The sequence below is a fragment of the Saccostrea cucullata genome, unplaced genomic scaffold (assembly GCF_032062105.1).
Source record: "Saccostrea cucullata isolate Sc308-1 unplaced genomic scaffold, CSIRO_AGI_Scuc_v1 ctg4222, whole genome shotgun sequence".
In the NCBI taxonomy this organism is placed as follows: Eukaryota; Metazoa; Mollusca; class Bivalvia; order Ostreida; family Ostreidae; genus Saccostrea; species Saccostrea cuccullata.
In genome coordinates this window covers 74,363-89,577 of record NW_026919377.1, presented here as the reverse complement: position 1 = coordinate 89,577, position 15,215 = coordinate 74,363, and the positions used below count along the sequence as shown (strand labels likewise).

The 15,215-nt window shown below is 33.4% G+C and overlaps 1 protein-coding gene across 1 annotated transcript; it reads right to left on the bottom strand.

The window, feature by feature from the left end:
• Positions 1-4,084: 4,084 nt before the first annotated feature.
• LOC134230228 (heavy metal-binding protein HIP-like) lies at positions 4,085-6,306 on the bottom strand. Its single transcript, XM_062711996.1, has 4 exons — positions 6,294-6,306; positions 5,960-6,120; positions 4,414-4,776; positions 4,085-4,098 (listed from the first exon to the last, which is right to left on the bottom strand). Exons 1-4 carry the CDS (start codon positions 6,299-6,301, stop codon positions 4,085-4,087), a joined length of 546 nt encoding a protein of 181 aa, XP_062567980.1. The 5' UTR covers positions 6,302-6,306.
• Between the last annotated feature and the right edge of the window lie 8,909 nt (positions 6,307-15,215).

Genomic DNA, 15,215 nt, shown 5'->3' with positions numbered 1-15,215 from the left:
CAGTACCCCATATCACGGACCGGTCCGAAAAGCCATATCACGTATCGGACCGGCTGGCCGAAAATCCATATCAAACCCGAAGTAACGTTTGTATTAAGTTTAAAAGTTACTTTACTTGATTTTATTTAAATATTCATATAAAATAATTCTTTAACGACATTTGTGGTCTTAATTTTTTTCCAGTTACCTAAAATTGGCTCTATTAAATTTTAAAGAGAAATGTCAAACAAGCACGAAATCTTCTTCAACGACCATATGTGAACTCGCATATTAAGTATTTTAAATATATGATAAATAGAATACTACATACTAAAATCCATATCATATGTCACATCAGCCCTCGGGCCCCATATCAGCCCTCGGGCCTTCGGCCCTCGGGCTGATATGGGGCCACTCGGGCTGATATGACATATGATATGGATTTCGGCCCTCGGGCTGATATGGGGCCCGAGGGCTGATGTGACATATGATATGGATTTTAGTATGTAATATTCTTTATTTATTTACTTATGAAATTTTTAATTTTCTTAAAGTTAATACATTTATGAGTAGTAAAAAAAATCCAAATCCTATCAGACATTTTTACAAGCCTGTTTAAATGAGAGTAACTTTAAGGTTCTTTAACTGTCTTTGTTGTTGTTGTCTTTAAAGTTTTGGTCTTCTCCCAGAATTCTGCTCAATTTAAACTATCCATAAAGCACGATACCATTCTTGACTAAAGTGGATGCAATTTTTTTGTACCTCAACGAAACACAATCGTAAGTATTCGGCCATTTTTCGGAAATGACCGAGTAGTTACGATTAATCGAAACGTCTTTTTCTTTCAAGGGGTGATAACTGAACAATAAAAAATTTTCCCTAGAATAAAAAAAAAATGAAAATTAAGAAAATATAATGTTCCTAATGAAGGTTTGAATTAAGCTTTCTGAAATCATGGCGCGCTGGTGGAATGGTTATACAATTTAATAGGGTATTCACTTTTGCAGTTTAAATATCTAGGTTGGGTTTTCAAAAAATCTTCTGAAAAACAGTTGAAAAAAATGTTGTCACTGAACCTAAGCAGGATATTGAAATCTTGATTAGCATAATAATATTATATTAATATCAAAGAATCTTAATATTGTACTGATTCAAATGTCATGACTCTTTTGGCTTAGGATAGGTCCACAGTATGTGGAAAAAATTGATTGGAATTTAAAAGAAGAATAGAATTTTTAGGTCACCTGAGTAAACTCAGATGACCTATTGCTATCTGTTTTCGTCCGTCGTCGTGCGTCGTGCGTTAACATTTGAACATTTTCAGCTTCTTCTCTGCAACCACTGAACCAATTTCAACCAAATTTGGCATAAAGCATTTGTGGGTAAGGGGGAACAAAAATTGTGAATTTCATGATCCCTGCCCCCCTGGGGCCTGTGTGGTGGGGCCAAAACCACTAAAATTAGTGCAATCTTTAAAAATCTTCTTCTTTACTCCTGGACATCAAGCAGTCAGACTGTTTGCATGATTGTAATCAGCAATGAGTCCCCTACCAAAATTGTGAAATTCATGGCCCTGGGGTCAGGGGTTCTAGTGCTAGGGTGGGGCTAAATAAGTAGGTTGTGAAAATGCATTATTTCTTTGAAAATATTTCTCTTTGCTCCTGGGTATTAAATAAACCAACTAAGTACATAGTTATGATGAACAAGAGTGCCTCTACCAAACTTGTAATTTTATGGCCCCAGGGTCAGGGGTTCTGTTGTTAGGTTGGGGCTCTATCGATTATATAGTGAAAATACATGAATTCTTTGAAAATCTTCTCTGCTCATGGGTATTAAATAAACTAACTAAGTACATAGTTATGATGAGCAAGAGTGCCTCTACCAAAATTGTGAATTTTATGGCCCCAGGGTCAGGGGTTCTGGTGTTAGGGCGGGGCTCTATTGATTATATAGTGAAAATACATGAATTCTCTGAAAATCTTCTTCTCTGCTCCTAGGTATTAAATAAACTTACTAAGTGCATAGTTATAATGAGCAAGAGTGCCTCTACCAAAATTGTGAATTTTATAGCCCCAGGGTCAGGGTTCTGCTGTTAGGGCGTGGCTCTATTGATTATATAAGGAAGGATATGGAAATAACGAACAGTATTCAATCTCAACGTCCATTAAACAATATACAAAATAAGAGCAGAGCAAACACGGACCTCCGAAACATCAGAGGTGGGATCAGGTGCCATGGAGGAGTGAGCATCCCCTGCCGACCGGTCCCACCCGCCGTATGCTCGTTGTCATAATCAGGAAATAACGGAAAAAATCCGTCGTCAATTCAGTGTATAAATAATGGACTAACAATTGGTATGAAAAACGTCAGTCAGCATTTCATTCAATGATAAATTGTATTTGCTGACAAGGTCATTGTATCGACCATAGAATTTACGAAATGATGACTTTAAACGAGACTGTTGATATTCTTGTTTCATTAACTTGCTTGTCAATAATTTACCTCGTTTAAGAAATTGTTCATACGTAGAGCATGCTCTTACGTATCGAATCAACTGAGATATACATACTCCGTATGCAGGTGATGAAGGTATATTGCTGCATAAGTAAGGGAAGTTGACGATAGAAAAGTTAGAGTCATCACGTTTATCATATAGCTTGGTTGTTAGATTACCATTAGTGTCTTTTTCAAGTAAAATATCCAAGTATGAAGCGTGAAAATACATGAATTCTTTGAAAATCATCTTTTCTACTCCTGGGAATTAAATAAACTAACTAAGTGCCTAGTTATGATGATCAAGAGTGCCTCTACCAAAATTATGAATTTTATGGCCCCAGGGACAAGGGTTCTGGTATTAGGGCGGGGCTCTATAGATTATATAGTGAAAATACCTGAATTCTTTGAAAATCTTCTCCTCTGATCCCAGGAAATAAATAAACTAACTAATTAGGTGCATAGTTATGATGAGCAAGAGTGCTTCTACCAAAATAATGAACTTTATGGCCCTGGGGTCAGGGGTTCTGGTGTTAGGGTGGGACTGTATTGATTATATAGTGAAATACATGAATTTTTTGAAAATCTTCTCCTCTGCTCCTAGGAAATAAATAAACTAACTAAGTATATAGTTATGATCAACAAGAGTGCATCTTCCATAATTGTAAATTTTATGGCCCCAGGGTAAGGGGTTCTGGTGTTAGGGCGGGGCTCTATTGATTATAAAGTGAAAATGCATTAAATCTTTGAAAATTTTCTTCTCTGCTCCAGGGTATTAAACAGATGAACTACCAATATAGTTATGATTGACAAAGGCTCATATCTTCCACAATTGTGAATTTCAAGGCCCCAGGGTCAGGGGTACCATAGAGGGGTGGTTGTACTTATATACTGAAAATGAATGAATGGTTTGAAATCTGCTCCTTGGTATTAATCAAATATCAAGGCCTAAGGGTCAGGGGTTCATGTATGGTAGGGACACTACTGATTATTGCTGAATATTACTGATTAGTTGAAATGCATTTTTTGTTCCCCTACCCTGCGTATGGGTATTAAGTAAACAAACTAAGCAACTGCTTAGTGTATTGTTATGATGATCAATGGTGCCTCTTTCAAAATTGTGAATGCCATAGCATCTGGCTTAAAACATGAATCAAATTCAAACACTGGAAAGTTGTTGCATAATGCTCAGGTGACCTATAAGGCTCATGGGCCTCTTTGTTTTAGAAACAGCCAAGTTTTCTTTAATGAACTTTGTGGTTCTAGTTAAAAGTAACATGTTATACATAACATTGATTTTCGAAAATGGCTGAGTTTACAACTTTTTCCTGTCACCTTCATAATGTTAATATTACGACTAAAGAGATAGATGTATTCTATATTTTTTCGTTCAAGATCTCGAGAGGTTCACTTCTCTGTATTGTATTCCTGATCAAGACCAGGAGTTCACAATGGGTGTGACTAACTGACAGAGTATGCTTTGTAGACATTGCAACTGTAACACTTAATGTCGTAAATTAGTGCATTAATGGTTTACCTTTTCAATCGCTAATGATAAATCGCAACTTAACCGCAACTTAATGAAAGAATTAAATCATTTAGCGGATGATCCTCAAACCTTACTACCTGAAATATAAAAAAATGATAAAATCTTTTCAACTTCATCAACAATTATCAACCTTGACCCTGTCTTTCACCTTAACTTCATTTTCTTCATGTCTAGCTCAGTTTTGAAGATAAAATGTTGCTGGGGAATTTAAACATGTTCAATACATCTATCAGGGATTTGACTTTTTTGCATCCTGATCGATTAAATTAACCAGTATCAGAAACATCACCCAGTGATAGAAAAAAAATCTACAAATTCTAAGCATATGTTTTTTTATTAGCACTCCGTTAAAAATCATGACAATTTAAAGCCAGAAAAAGAGGACCAAGTACCATAAGCGTATATGCCTTCTCCTTCATGTGTTTTTATCCAGACCTTGTCATTTTTCTTCATTTTTATAATTGTTGTAGCGGATCCTGCTGCATAAGTTTGACTCCCACTTTTTCCGTTGACTTGGTTGTATCCAATGATATTACTAATATCATTCAATACAATATTTGTATTAAACATCCTTCCAGGTGCTGTTAAAATGGTCCAAGTAAATGAGTAAATTCCATTCTGAGGCGCCGTGAATTTCCCTGTGTTACCATTATAGGCGGATCCAGAATTTTCAGTAACATTTCCAAATACAACTACGGCATTGTTTCCCAGATTTTGAAGATAACTTTCCATTCGGGCATGAAATGAAATTATTGCTGTTGGAAAAAAATGTTTTTTGTATGATTGTGTCAGTTTATTTTTCAAGTGTACCGTAATTTTTCTAGTAGTTAAGAAACTAAATTTAGCTATTTCAGACGATATGGGTTAATCTCAGAACTTACTCTTTAAAAAGTTCGATTTTAAAAACGAGATTAATAGCTAAAAAAAAAATTCTTTATTTTTAAGGGAGCATAATGCTCAGGTAATTAAAATCAGGAGGAGTTGGTTGATTAAAAATGCTCCCAAAATATCTCTGAATTCTCTACATGTAGGTAGCATGTATTTACCCATGTTATTTTGTCTTAAAGATTCATCATTATAGTTTATTACATATTTATTATATTTGGAAAATTATCAGTTCTCAAACAGATTTTTATGAAACAGGAATAAACGCACCAGCTGTGCATTTTCTTTTTGAATATTGATTAATAATTGCTATTAGTATAAAGGATAAAAAAATTATAGGTATCCAGGCATTTGGAGAAAATTGCGTTTTTTATCTATATTCTATTCAGTATCAGTACTTTATTTCATTGCAGCTTCTGTTTAATTCAATTTACTGTAGAAGCACAAATTTTCGTGGGCAAAAAAATTCGTTGTTTTGTCATAAAAAATAGTTTCGTGGGCATTTAATTTTATTTTAATACCAACTAGTGTAATATGCCTGTGCTATCATATTATTAAACATCATTGATTACTTTATTCCGTATTTTGCTAAAATACAAGCTCAAGATAGTAGCAGTGGTACAGTCTAAATTTGTTTGGTTACATCAGTTCAAATATTTTTCAAAGTTGTTCATTGAGTTTGAACATGTACCGCCTACCATAAGTGAATACTTTTGCATTACTTTAGCATTTGCAGCATTTAAAATATATTCCAAATGTACCGATTGTTACCACTAAATATATATATATATATTCTACACAGTTTCTTAATAGCATAAGTGTGCCTGCACATCAATATGTGTACTAGTATTGACAATTAAGTATAAAATCCAAATTCAAATGACAAACTCGAACTTTTATCTAAAGCGTTTTTGCCCCATGCGGGCTCATCCCATGGCTGATTGGGTGAAAGCGCTTTAAATTAAAGTTTGAGTTTGTCATTGAAATTAGGATTTTATTTTAACCCTTTACCAAGGAAAATTAATTTTCAATTGACAAGTATATTTATGTTACCTTTTTCTCCTCCTTGACAGTGACTAGTGTCTCCTTTGAAGCCCATTCCTCGACATACTTCATTATACGTTTTGAATTTTTTTAGGAAATCTTTTGTTCCTGCTCCTGCATTCACTCCACATAGCAGGAAACTTGTAAAAACCAGCGTCAAAAACTGCAGTCTGTTTAGATATAGAGATATTTACTCAAATTCATCAGCGGTCTATTAAAATTCTTCAATATTAAAAAAATTACATATCAAGTGATGAATTTCAAATACTATAAAAAAGATAGTACATGTATACACGATGTATATTAATTGACAATATTTTAGAAATAAGAAAGAAAAGCTCACATGTGCATTTCTTCTCAAAATACTTTTCCCCTAAAGATTTTACGAGATAAGGTATTCTATGAGATTTCGAGCACTATTTATATGTATGTACATACATTAAAATGTAATCTGATTTATAATATGTATGAACATACATTAAAATGTAATCTGATTTGAAATAAATATATTGATTTTGATTGTCATGATATATTTTTCCATTTATTTGAAATGTGAGAAATAACTTTTATAAAAAAGAATTATCTGTTTATTTGCTTTAAAAATGTTACTCTGTTAATTATTGTGGTTATTGATAAAGTAACCAAAGAAACGGTTGTTATATCTTTTATTTAGAAATTCTATTCATTTTTAACATACATGTAACTGGGTATTGAAATACATACAGATATGTATTGATTATAAGTGTTATATGTATTTTAATATACACGTGATATTATACGTATCGTCAAAAATAAAAATTTAAGTTCATTTTCCACCCATCTCACATTCTGCAAATTGTCACAGAAGCAAAAGGATAGGAACTACATGTAGTACTATAAAATTTTATCATAATGAACACTTGTTAATATATGATCGCAAGAAAGAATCGGTTGAAAATTAGTTGTACTTACTGGGTATTTTTGACATGTAATTGATGCACGTAAATTCAGATTCGTTTAATTAATTTAGTGAGATAAAACAATTATTCATCAAACGCCGTTTGATTATATAGATACGAGGAACGTTCAATAAATAATGTCATCAGCTCGATGACATTCAACATAGAAATCATATGAAATTAAGCTTACCTTTCTCTCAGTATTGAATCTTTAATGAATTAATAACAGTTTATGTGACCACTTTTCATCAAATAGTTCCATTGTGAGAAGCCGAAAAACAAGAGCTATTCAAGACACTGCATTCAAAATGAATAGTCAAGAATCAGTAAACTAGAGTGAAATTAAACGGTGCATTAAAGCTGCTGTAAAAACTTGCTAAGAATCCTAAAGATATATTAACTAAATTATGTGAAATTTACAGCAACCAATGTCTGTTTTATATACACATGAGCAGGTGGATTTCAATGAACAAAAATAATAAAAATCAAAAATGGGTACCGTCCTTGGTGACAAGGACATACAACAACCGATGCTTATTTGCAAAAATTCAAAAATCATCACTTAATATGTTTGATTGACTTTAAGGCACATAGCAAATTTGATAGACATCATTTTGGGGGGTAGTTTACACTGTTTTAAAGAAACATTTGACAGTAAAAAGATTAATACTCAAAGGTCACCCAATATTTTTAAAAATGAGTGAAAACGACAGCGTGTAGGAATATCTAAAAAAAATATTTAAAAAAGTACCTTTTCATGTCTGTCTGAAATTCAAACAGATAATAAAAATTTGAATCCATTTTGCTTTAAACCCTCAAAACACATTTACAATAAGATACACTTGACAAAACAGCAAAGGGCTGAAAAGAGCGAAGAATTAAAGAGCACAAAAACAGTTTTATATGCTATTTTCTTAAATATTAGTGGTCTTGTTGTTCAAATTCTTATTGGGGGAGTAATTTCAATTTCTGGAAGGGTCTAGGAAAAAAATTGCAAAAAAGTGTCAGGTTAATGAGAGGAAGGAACCAGATTGAGGAATTCACTACATTAATTTCTTCATGACAGCGTCCAAACCCACAGGCCATGAAGAGTAAAGGAGTTCTGGGGATAAAAAGGAAGTTAATGTTTTGTCACATCAACAATATTGGCCAGCACTTTCAACCTTTGACTTGTTTTATTTCCCTTATTTGACATAAACACCCTCAGAAAGAAAAAAGAAACAAGTACAGGAAATCATAGGATCTGCCATATTCCAGTATACGAAGGGTCATACTACAAATTGTGTTCTAAAAACAAGTAGAAATTGAATAAAAATGTTACGAACATGTGTTTTAATTAAAAGATAATATTTTAGTTTAATAATTAAGACTAAATCATAGAAAAGCGCTTTTTTGTTTCTTTCCGAGCCCCGATGACATTATTTATTGAACGTCCCTCGTACCTGCCAATCTTAGTGACACATCATAACACCCAAAGCTTATGAAAACAAGGCAGAAAGAAACCCAAGTTTAAAACAAGAGGCCCACGGGCCTTAAAGGTCACCTGAGTTTCATGAAACAACTTTAATTTCCAATGATTGAATTTCACAAATTTGGAAGAGGCATCTTTCCTCATCATAACTATGTATATAGTTTATTGGTTTAATACCCAGGAACAGAGAAGAGTTTTGAAGAATTAATGCGTTTTCACTATATAATCAATAGAGCCCCTCCCTAACACCAGAACCCCTGACCCTGGGACCATGAAATTCACAATTTTTGAGGATGCACTCTTGTTGATCATAACTATGTACTTAATTAAATTATTTAATACCGAGGAGCAGATAAGAAGATTTTCAAAGAAATAATGCATTTTTACTATATGATCTATATAGCCCCGCCCTAACACCAGAACCCCTGACCCAGAGGCCATGAATTTCACAATTTTGGTAGAGGACTCAATGCTGATTACAATCATGCAAACAGTTTGACTGCTTAATGTTCAGGAGTAAAGAAGATTTTTAAAGATTACATTAATTTTAGTGGTTTTGGCCCCACCCCTCAGTCCCCAAGGGGGCAGGTACCATAAAATTCCCATTTTTGTTCCTCTTCACCCATAGATGCTGTATACCAAATTTGGTTGAAATTGTTTCAGTGGTTCCAGAGAAGAAGCTAAAAATGTTCAAAAATTTACGGACGACGAACGACGACGGACGAAAACTGATAGCAATAGGTCACCTGAGTTTACTCAGGTAACCTAAAAATCCAAAAAGGTGTTCTCTGTTGTTCCCATTGATCAGATAAATACATGTACACCTAAGATTGTATATATCAAGCATGACGGTAGAACTGTTTTGCTATCTAGTGAGCAATGACGGTAGAACTGTTTTGCTAACTAGTGAGCAATCACGTTTCCTCCGTAAGAAAGAAGGCGGTAGCTTGGCCAGTCATTGATAGACTCAGGGTTTCATGATGAGCACACAGAAGTAAATAGTCATCAATATTAATTTCCAAATGTACAAGCCTTGTTAAAAATACAAAGTATGGAACTTTTGTTTCAGTATTGGCTTTCGAAATCACGTTGAAAAACTAAGAATGACGTTTAAATTAGTTCTATGTATTATGGAGCAATCATTTTGAAAAATTATGAATGACCTTTTACTTTAGATATATGAAACTTTCAGACCATTTTGCATCAACCTTTGCGGAAAGAGCGAAGAGATTTAGAAAAGATAAATCTGTGTAAATAAGAAAAGAACTTCTTTATTCGTTTCAGTAATATTTTTATTCATCGCCAAAATCCTTGGAAACACAGAATCTAGAAATAAGTCACAAGATTTGATTGCCTGGACAGATGTTACTTGAATTTTCTTTCCATACCTTTAATTGAATTATTCAATTTTAAGGAAATCAAAAGAATTTATTTCGTATAAGAAGACTATAATCGTCATGTTAGAACCGAATGCGATTTTTCTTCAGCATTTGTAAGAATTTATGCAGCCTGTGGCTCCTGAGACAAACATTATACTCTTGATGGTTTATGGGAGAGATTTGGAAACCAATTCAACTATTCTCCAAAATACCTTCAGAAATGGAGACCATAATGCTTCAAACCTTCATCTGTATATTTCAGAACATACAAATAAACTGTGATCTTAATCTTCACTGTGATCTTAATCTTCATACATTCATCTGAATATTACAGAACATGTTAATGCTAACCGTGATCTAGATACACCCATCATCACCCCCATGGCGCAGTGGTAAGAGCTTCAGCTCTAGAGTCGCGAAGTAAGAAGTTTTCCTTACGTCGCGGGTTAGATTCCCACTGAAGGACGTGGAGATCAGACCAGAAACAGTAAAAAACCGAGGTCCCAAATAGATGCTGGCACAAAAAAGATCCCTCCTTGATAAATGACCCTAAGAGCCGACTATAGGACAAAATTTGCAGCTCTTCACGTTTAACAAATAGAATCAATCATACACGTATCTGTATATTACAGAACATGTTAACACTAACTGTAATTTAGATCTATCTGTATTTGGGGTGGGAAGTATGATGTTTAATGTCTTATATAATTATTATTATACCTCTATTGATTGGCTGATAAGAAAACTTTAAAACACAACAATGACTCCAATTGGTACTGTTTACAGGAAAAATGACTCAGGAATCATCGTACGCGGGATATATAATGACCTGGTCATTTTAATTAATGACCGCTAATTTTTTAAGATTGTTAGGGCATTATCAAATTCAATTAAAAAAAACCCACTAATGTAAATAAAATTTATAATAGTGACGGATTGCTTTATGAAAATAAAGCCTAGACCTAAAGACTGACGAGTTGTGCCCCTTGGCTCATTATGTTGGTATATAACGTCAGCAGTTACAGTGCACAATTTCGTAGATTTATGTCGTCTGTTGCCACTGCTTACAGTTACAAGATGACCGAGACGAGCAGGTTTCAAAATTTATCGTTGGTAGATTTACAGAAAATTTTAGGAAATAGAGACAGTGCTAACACTAAAAACTTTTTTTGCGGCAGTGAAAATTCCCTCAGACTATTGTGAGGCGAAAGGCTTGGAGAGTAATGCTTTGTTGGAAAACACTTGATATGAAAGTTTGAAGTCGACCTGCGTTTCTGCGGAGTTACAACAATTTGAATGAAAGTACTTAACGTTCGTATTATAAAATATTAAACAAAATATTTTTAAAAGTTTAACAAAAAGCACAATAATCATAAAATTAAAATCTTATAAATAATGGGGGTAATTGTTTCATCCAATCCTGATTGACATACTCCGACATGATTGAAGTGCGGCGAAGTTATATGTAGGCATAGTCTAAAACAAAGACAGTGTTGTAAATCAACAATTTTACTTTCTCTTTTTTAACAGCCTAAACGGGATTTGTTGAATTTATTTTGAAATGACGTGTATATTTATACATTTTCTATGGATAATTTTCCAAAATTGATGAAATATATTTTTTTCTTAAAAGCACTGAATCTTACAACATTTTGGTCCAAGAGACTAGGATAAAGCGCGTTTTACAATGTGCCTTGCGTTTTCCAGCCACATTTCAACACCAAAACAAAGAGACTGAAAGAGAAGAAATGTAGTGGTGGATCTAGAGGGAGTTGGGGGAAGTTAATATCCTCTAAGAGAGAGCGAAGAGCCCCACATATTTCATATTTGTTGCGTTTTTATTAAAGTAAAACTAAAGCTTAGTTTAAAATTTTTGTTCTGTACTTTTATGTAAAAACTACTTAAACATCAAACTTCCACCAGAGTGGTTCGTTTACAATTTAAGTACCGACGCAGAGGTCTACGGACAGTTTACTAATACATATATATGGCACGCCAAATTCACAAAAATGAGATAATCATAGTTTCACAATTGATAAACCAAGTTTATCGACTGTAAATTATAGTTTACAAACCGTAAACTATAGGTAACGATTCGTTAACTATAGTTAACGATTCGTTAAGTATAGTTTTCATCTGTAAAACTATATTTAAAGTCATATACGCTGTATGAACGCGGAATTTTGTGTGAAACAAAATGATTAATGATTTAAAACACATGAAGTGTAATGAAAAATAATACTTTCCACAAAACTGTACTATAGATGTCGTTGTAATAACAAAACAATTAAACCATATCTAGGAATAAAGAATTCAGTCTTTTCATGAATATTGATGAAGGAAGTGCGTAAACAGTAGGCCTATATATAGAAACACATGTCCACGGGAAATCACAGACAACGAGGTATGTTGCATTTTGACAACAGTTATTAATATTAAGGACAATATGCGCCAAAACAGAGAAGATGGTTGATACTGAATACATTAAAAGATAAGTACCATTAAGAGTAAAACGCTTGCCATCCACGTCAAAAGTGAGTAGTATCTCAAACGGCCTACCTTGTTTTCTTTACGCCACGCGTGTTTATCAATCTAAAAGTAGCGACGGCGTCACGTGATGGATTTATTTAAAAATAGCTATTTTTCTTTCCTTGCAGGAAAATAAATAATTATAATTTGATAACTTTGTAACGCGTTTAATCTTAATGGTGTAATTTACAGCATTTTCGTAACTTTTATTGATAAACAAATGATATCAATTTCCAACCGTATTTTAACTGGCGCAAGTTATAGCGTGTATACTTTTAACGGTTGTTAACTATAGTTTACGAATGATAATCTAAGTTTATCTGTCTGTAATGAAACGTTAACAATAGATTTTGTTGATAATCATAGATTCACGTCTGTAAACTATAATTTACAATCGCTAACTGTAGATAAGTGTTGTTAATCATAGTTTCACAAATCGTGAAACTATATTTATCAGATCGTTAACTATAGTTAACGGTTTGTAAACTATAGTTTACAAATCGTGAAACTGTATTTATCAGAAAATCTATGTTTTGCAATCGCAAATGATTGTTTTCGGTGTTATAGTTTACGGTTGTGAAACATAGATTATCGCGTTAACTATGGTATACAGATGTGAAATATAGATTAACGTTGTTAACTATAGTTTACGGTTCGTAAACTATAGTTTACTACCGATAAACCTAGTTTATCGATTGTGAAACTATGATTATCTCATTTTTGGGAATTTGGCGTGCCATACATATAATATTGTACATGCATTATGCATGAAGAAAATCGGCAATGTCGCATGCAAGTGTTTCATGTCACGAGGATATTTTAATAGATAAATATAAAATTTTTAAAAACAGGTCACGCAAATTTCATTTTCTAATTACTTAATATCAATGGAACAATTAATTGGTTTGCGGCCGATTTTTGACGCTTGCGTCAATATATGTTTCTTGTAAGTTTTTATGCCGAAATAAGGAAGAAGAACGGGGATCTATATTCGAGAACGTCAATGATAAGTATAAGATTCGGTGTACAAAGACATTTTTTGACACATAGAAAGTTTGATATTGTTAACGATGCAAACTTTCGTTTGGCGAACGAAATGTTTAACGCTGTGTTGATTGAGATAAAAAGATCAGGAAAGGGAACCGCACAGCATAAAGAAGTGATAAGCGCTGCAGATTTTGAAAAGCTCTATACACATCGGGAACCGTTAATATGACTAAACCACGGGGATTACAGTATAAAGTGTTCCTGGACATTATGTTCTATTCGTGTTGTAGAGGGTGTGAAAACCTAAGATGTATGAAGAAACCGGACTTCGTTCTTAAAACTGATTCCCATGGCAGGCGATATTACATAAACATTGCCAAATATGAGACTAAAAATCACAGGGGCGCAGATGTTGATGATGATGATTCCTCTAGTTGCAGAATATATGAAATGACAGGTATTGTATATCATTCTATAGTTTTATTTAAATAAAAAATAGAAATCTGAAATATTCCTAGGAAATTATCAAGATAGACAATTTTAAGTTACATGTTTTGTATTTCTGATTTTTATTTATACAGGAATGTCAAAATGCCCAGTTTTAAGCTTAGAGAAATATCTAGTTAAACTGAATGAAAGCTGCGACTGCTTTTGGCAGAGACCAAAGAAGAAGTTTAAGGACCATGATATTGTGTGATATGATAACATTCCAGTTGGGCATAACACACTGGGGAGTTTCATGAAAACCATGTCACTAAAAGCTCAACTGTCGCACACCTATACAAATCACTCTATCCGCGCCACCTTCATAACCACATTGGATCAAAAAGGTGTTGAAGCTCGTCATATAATGTCTATAAGTGACCACAGAAATGAAAACTCGATCAAAAATTATTCTAGAAATGTGTCTGATGAGAAAAAGCATGAAATGTGCAGTGTTTTACAGAGTGTTGTCAATACAACATCAACGGCTCATGGCTCTGAAGAAAGTGCTCAAAATTTGAATTTCAATTTCTCTAATATTTCAAATTATGAAGTTCAGCAGCTGGATAATGTTCAGTTAGTTTCTGAAATTTTTAACGAGTTTCCTGAGTCAGAAAAGGAAAAAAAGGGCTATTCGAGATAACTCTGGTATTTCCTCACGCAGAGTGCCAAGCATCCCTTCCTGTGGGCCATTATTTTCTCATGTCAATCAGGTTAATATCCACTATCATCTGAATGACAAAGCTTAAAAAATGAATTTCTCTTGTATGAATTCATATGTTAAAATCAAAATGTTTAGACAATTTACCGGCATAAAATACTGGAGTATTAGAATTGTTTCTTTTGTTTATGTTACAACATTTTTTGTCTTGTTATACAAAATAAAGTTTAATGCATATATATTTTGCTTCTGTTTATATCTGTATAATAAAACAATTAATTACTCTTCATCAGGTCAACATGGTAAAATGAGGTCCCTCGACCAGGTCCACTGGGTGACCTGACCTGACCGAGGCCAACGGCCGAGGTCAGGTCAGGTCACCGAGTGGAAATGGTCAAGGGACCTCATTTTACCATGTTGACCTGATGAATAGTAATTAATTGTATAATGTGCAATAGAATTGATATCAAATGACTGAAGATAGTATATCGATTGATATGTGTGTAAACAGTAGATTCCTTATTTTACACGAGTTCTTAATATCGTGGAATGGTCTTTAGACATCAAATCACGATAACAATATTTCGCAAGTAAAGGGTTGATCCAGAGATTTTACATGGATTTCTGAAATATATAAATTAAAGCAAATAATTGTATTGCGTGATTGATGCATCTCGCTAAATAACGCAATAATTCTGACCTTGCATATAATAAGGAATCTACAGTAACACAGGCACATTTTTCATATATATTTATATAATTAAAATGTGACTGCTTATATTTATGAAAGAATGGATCGTTTAAACGTCCAAATCTG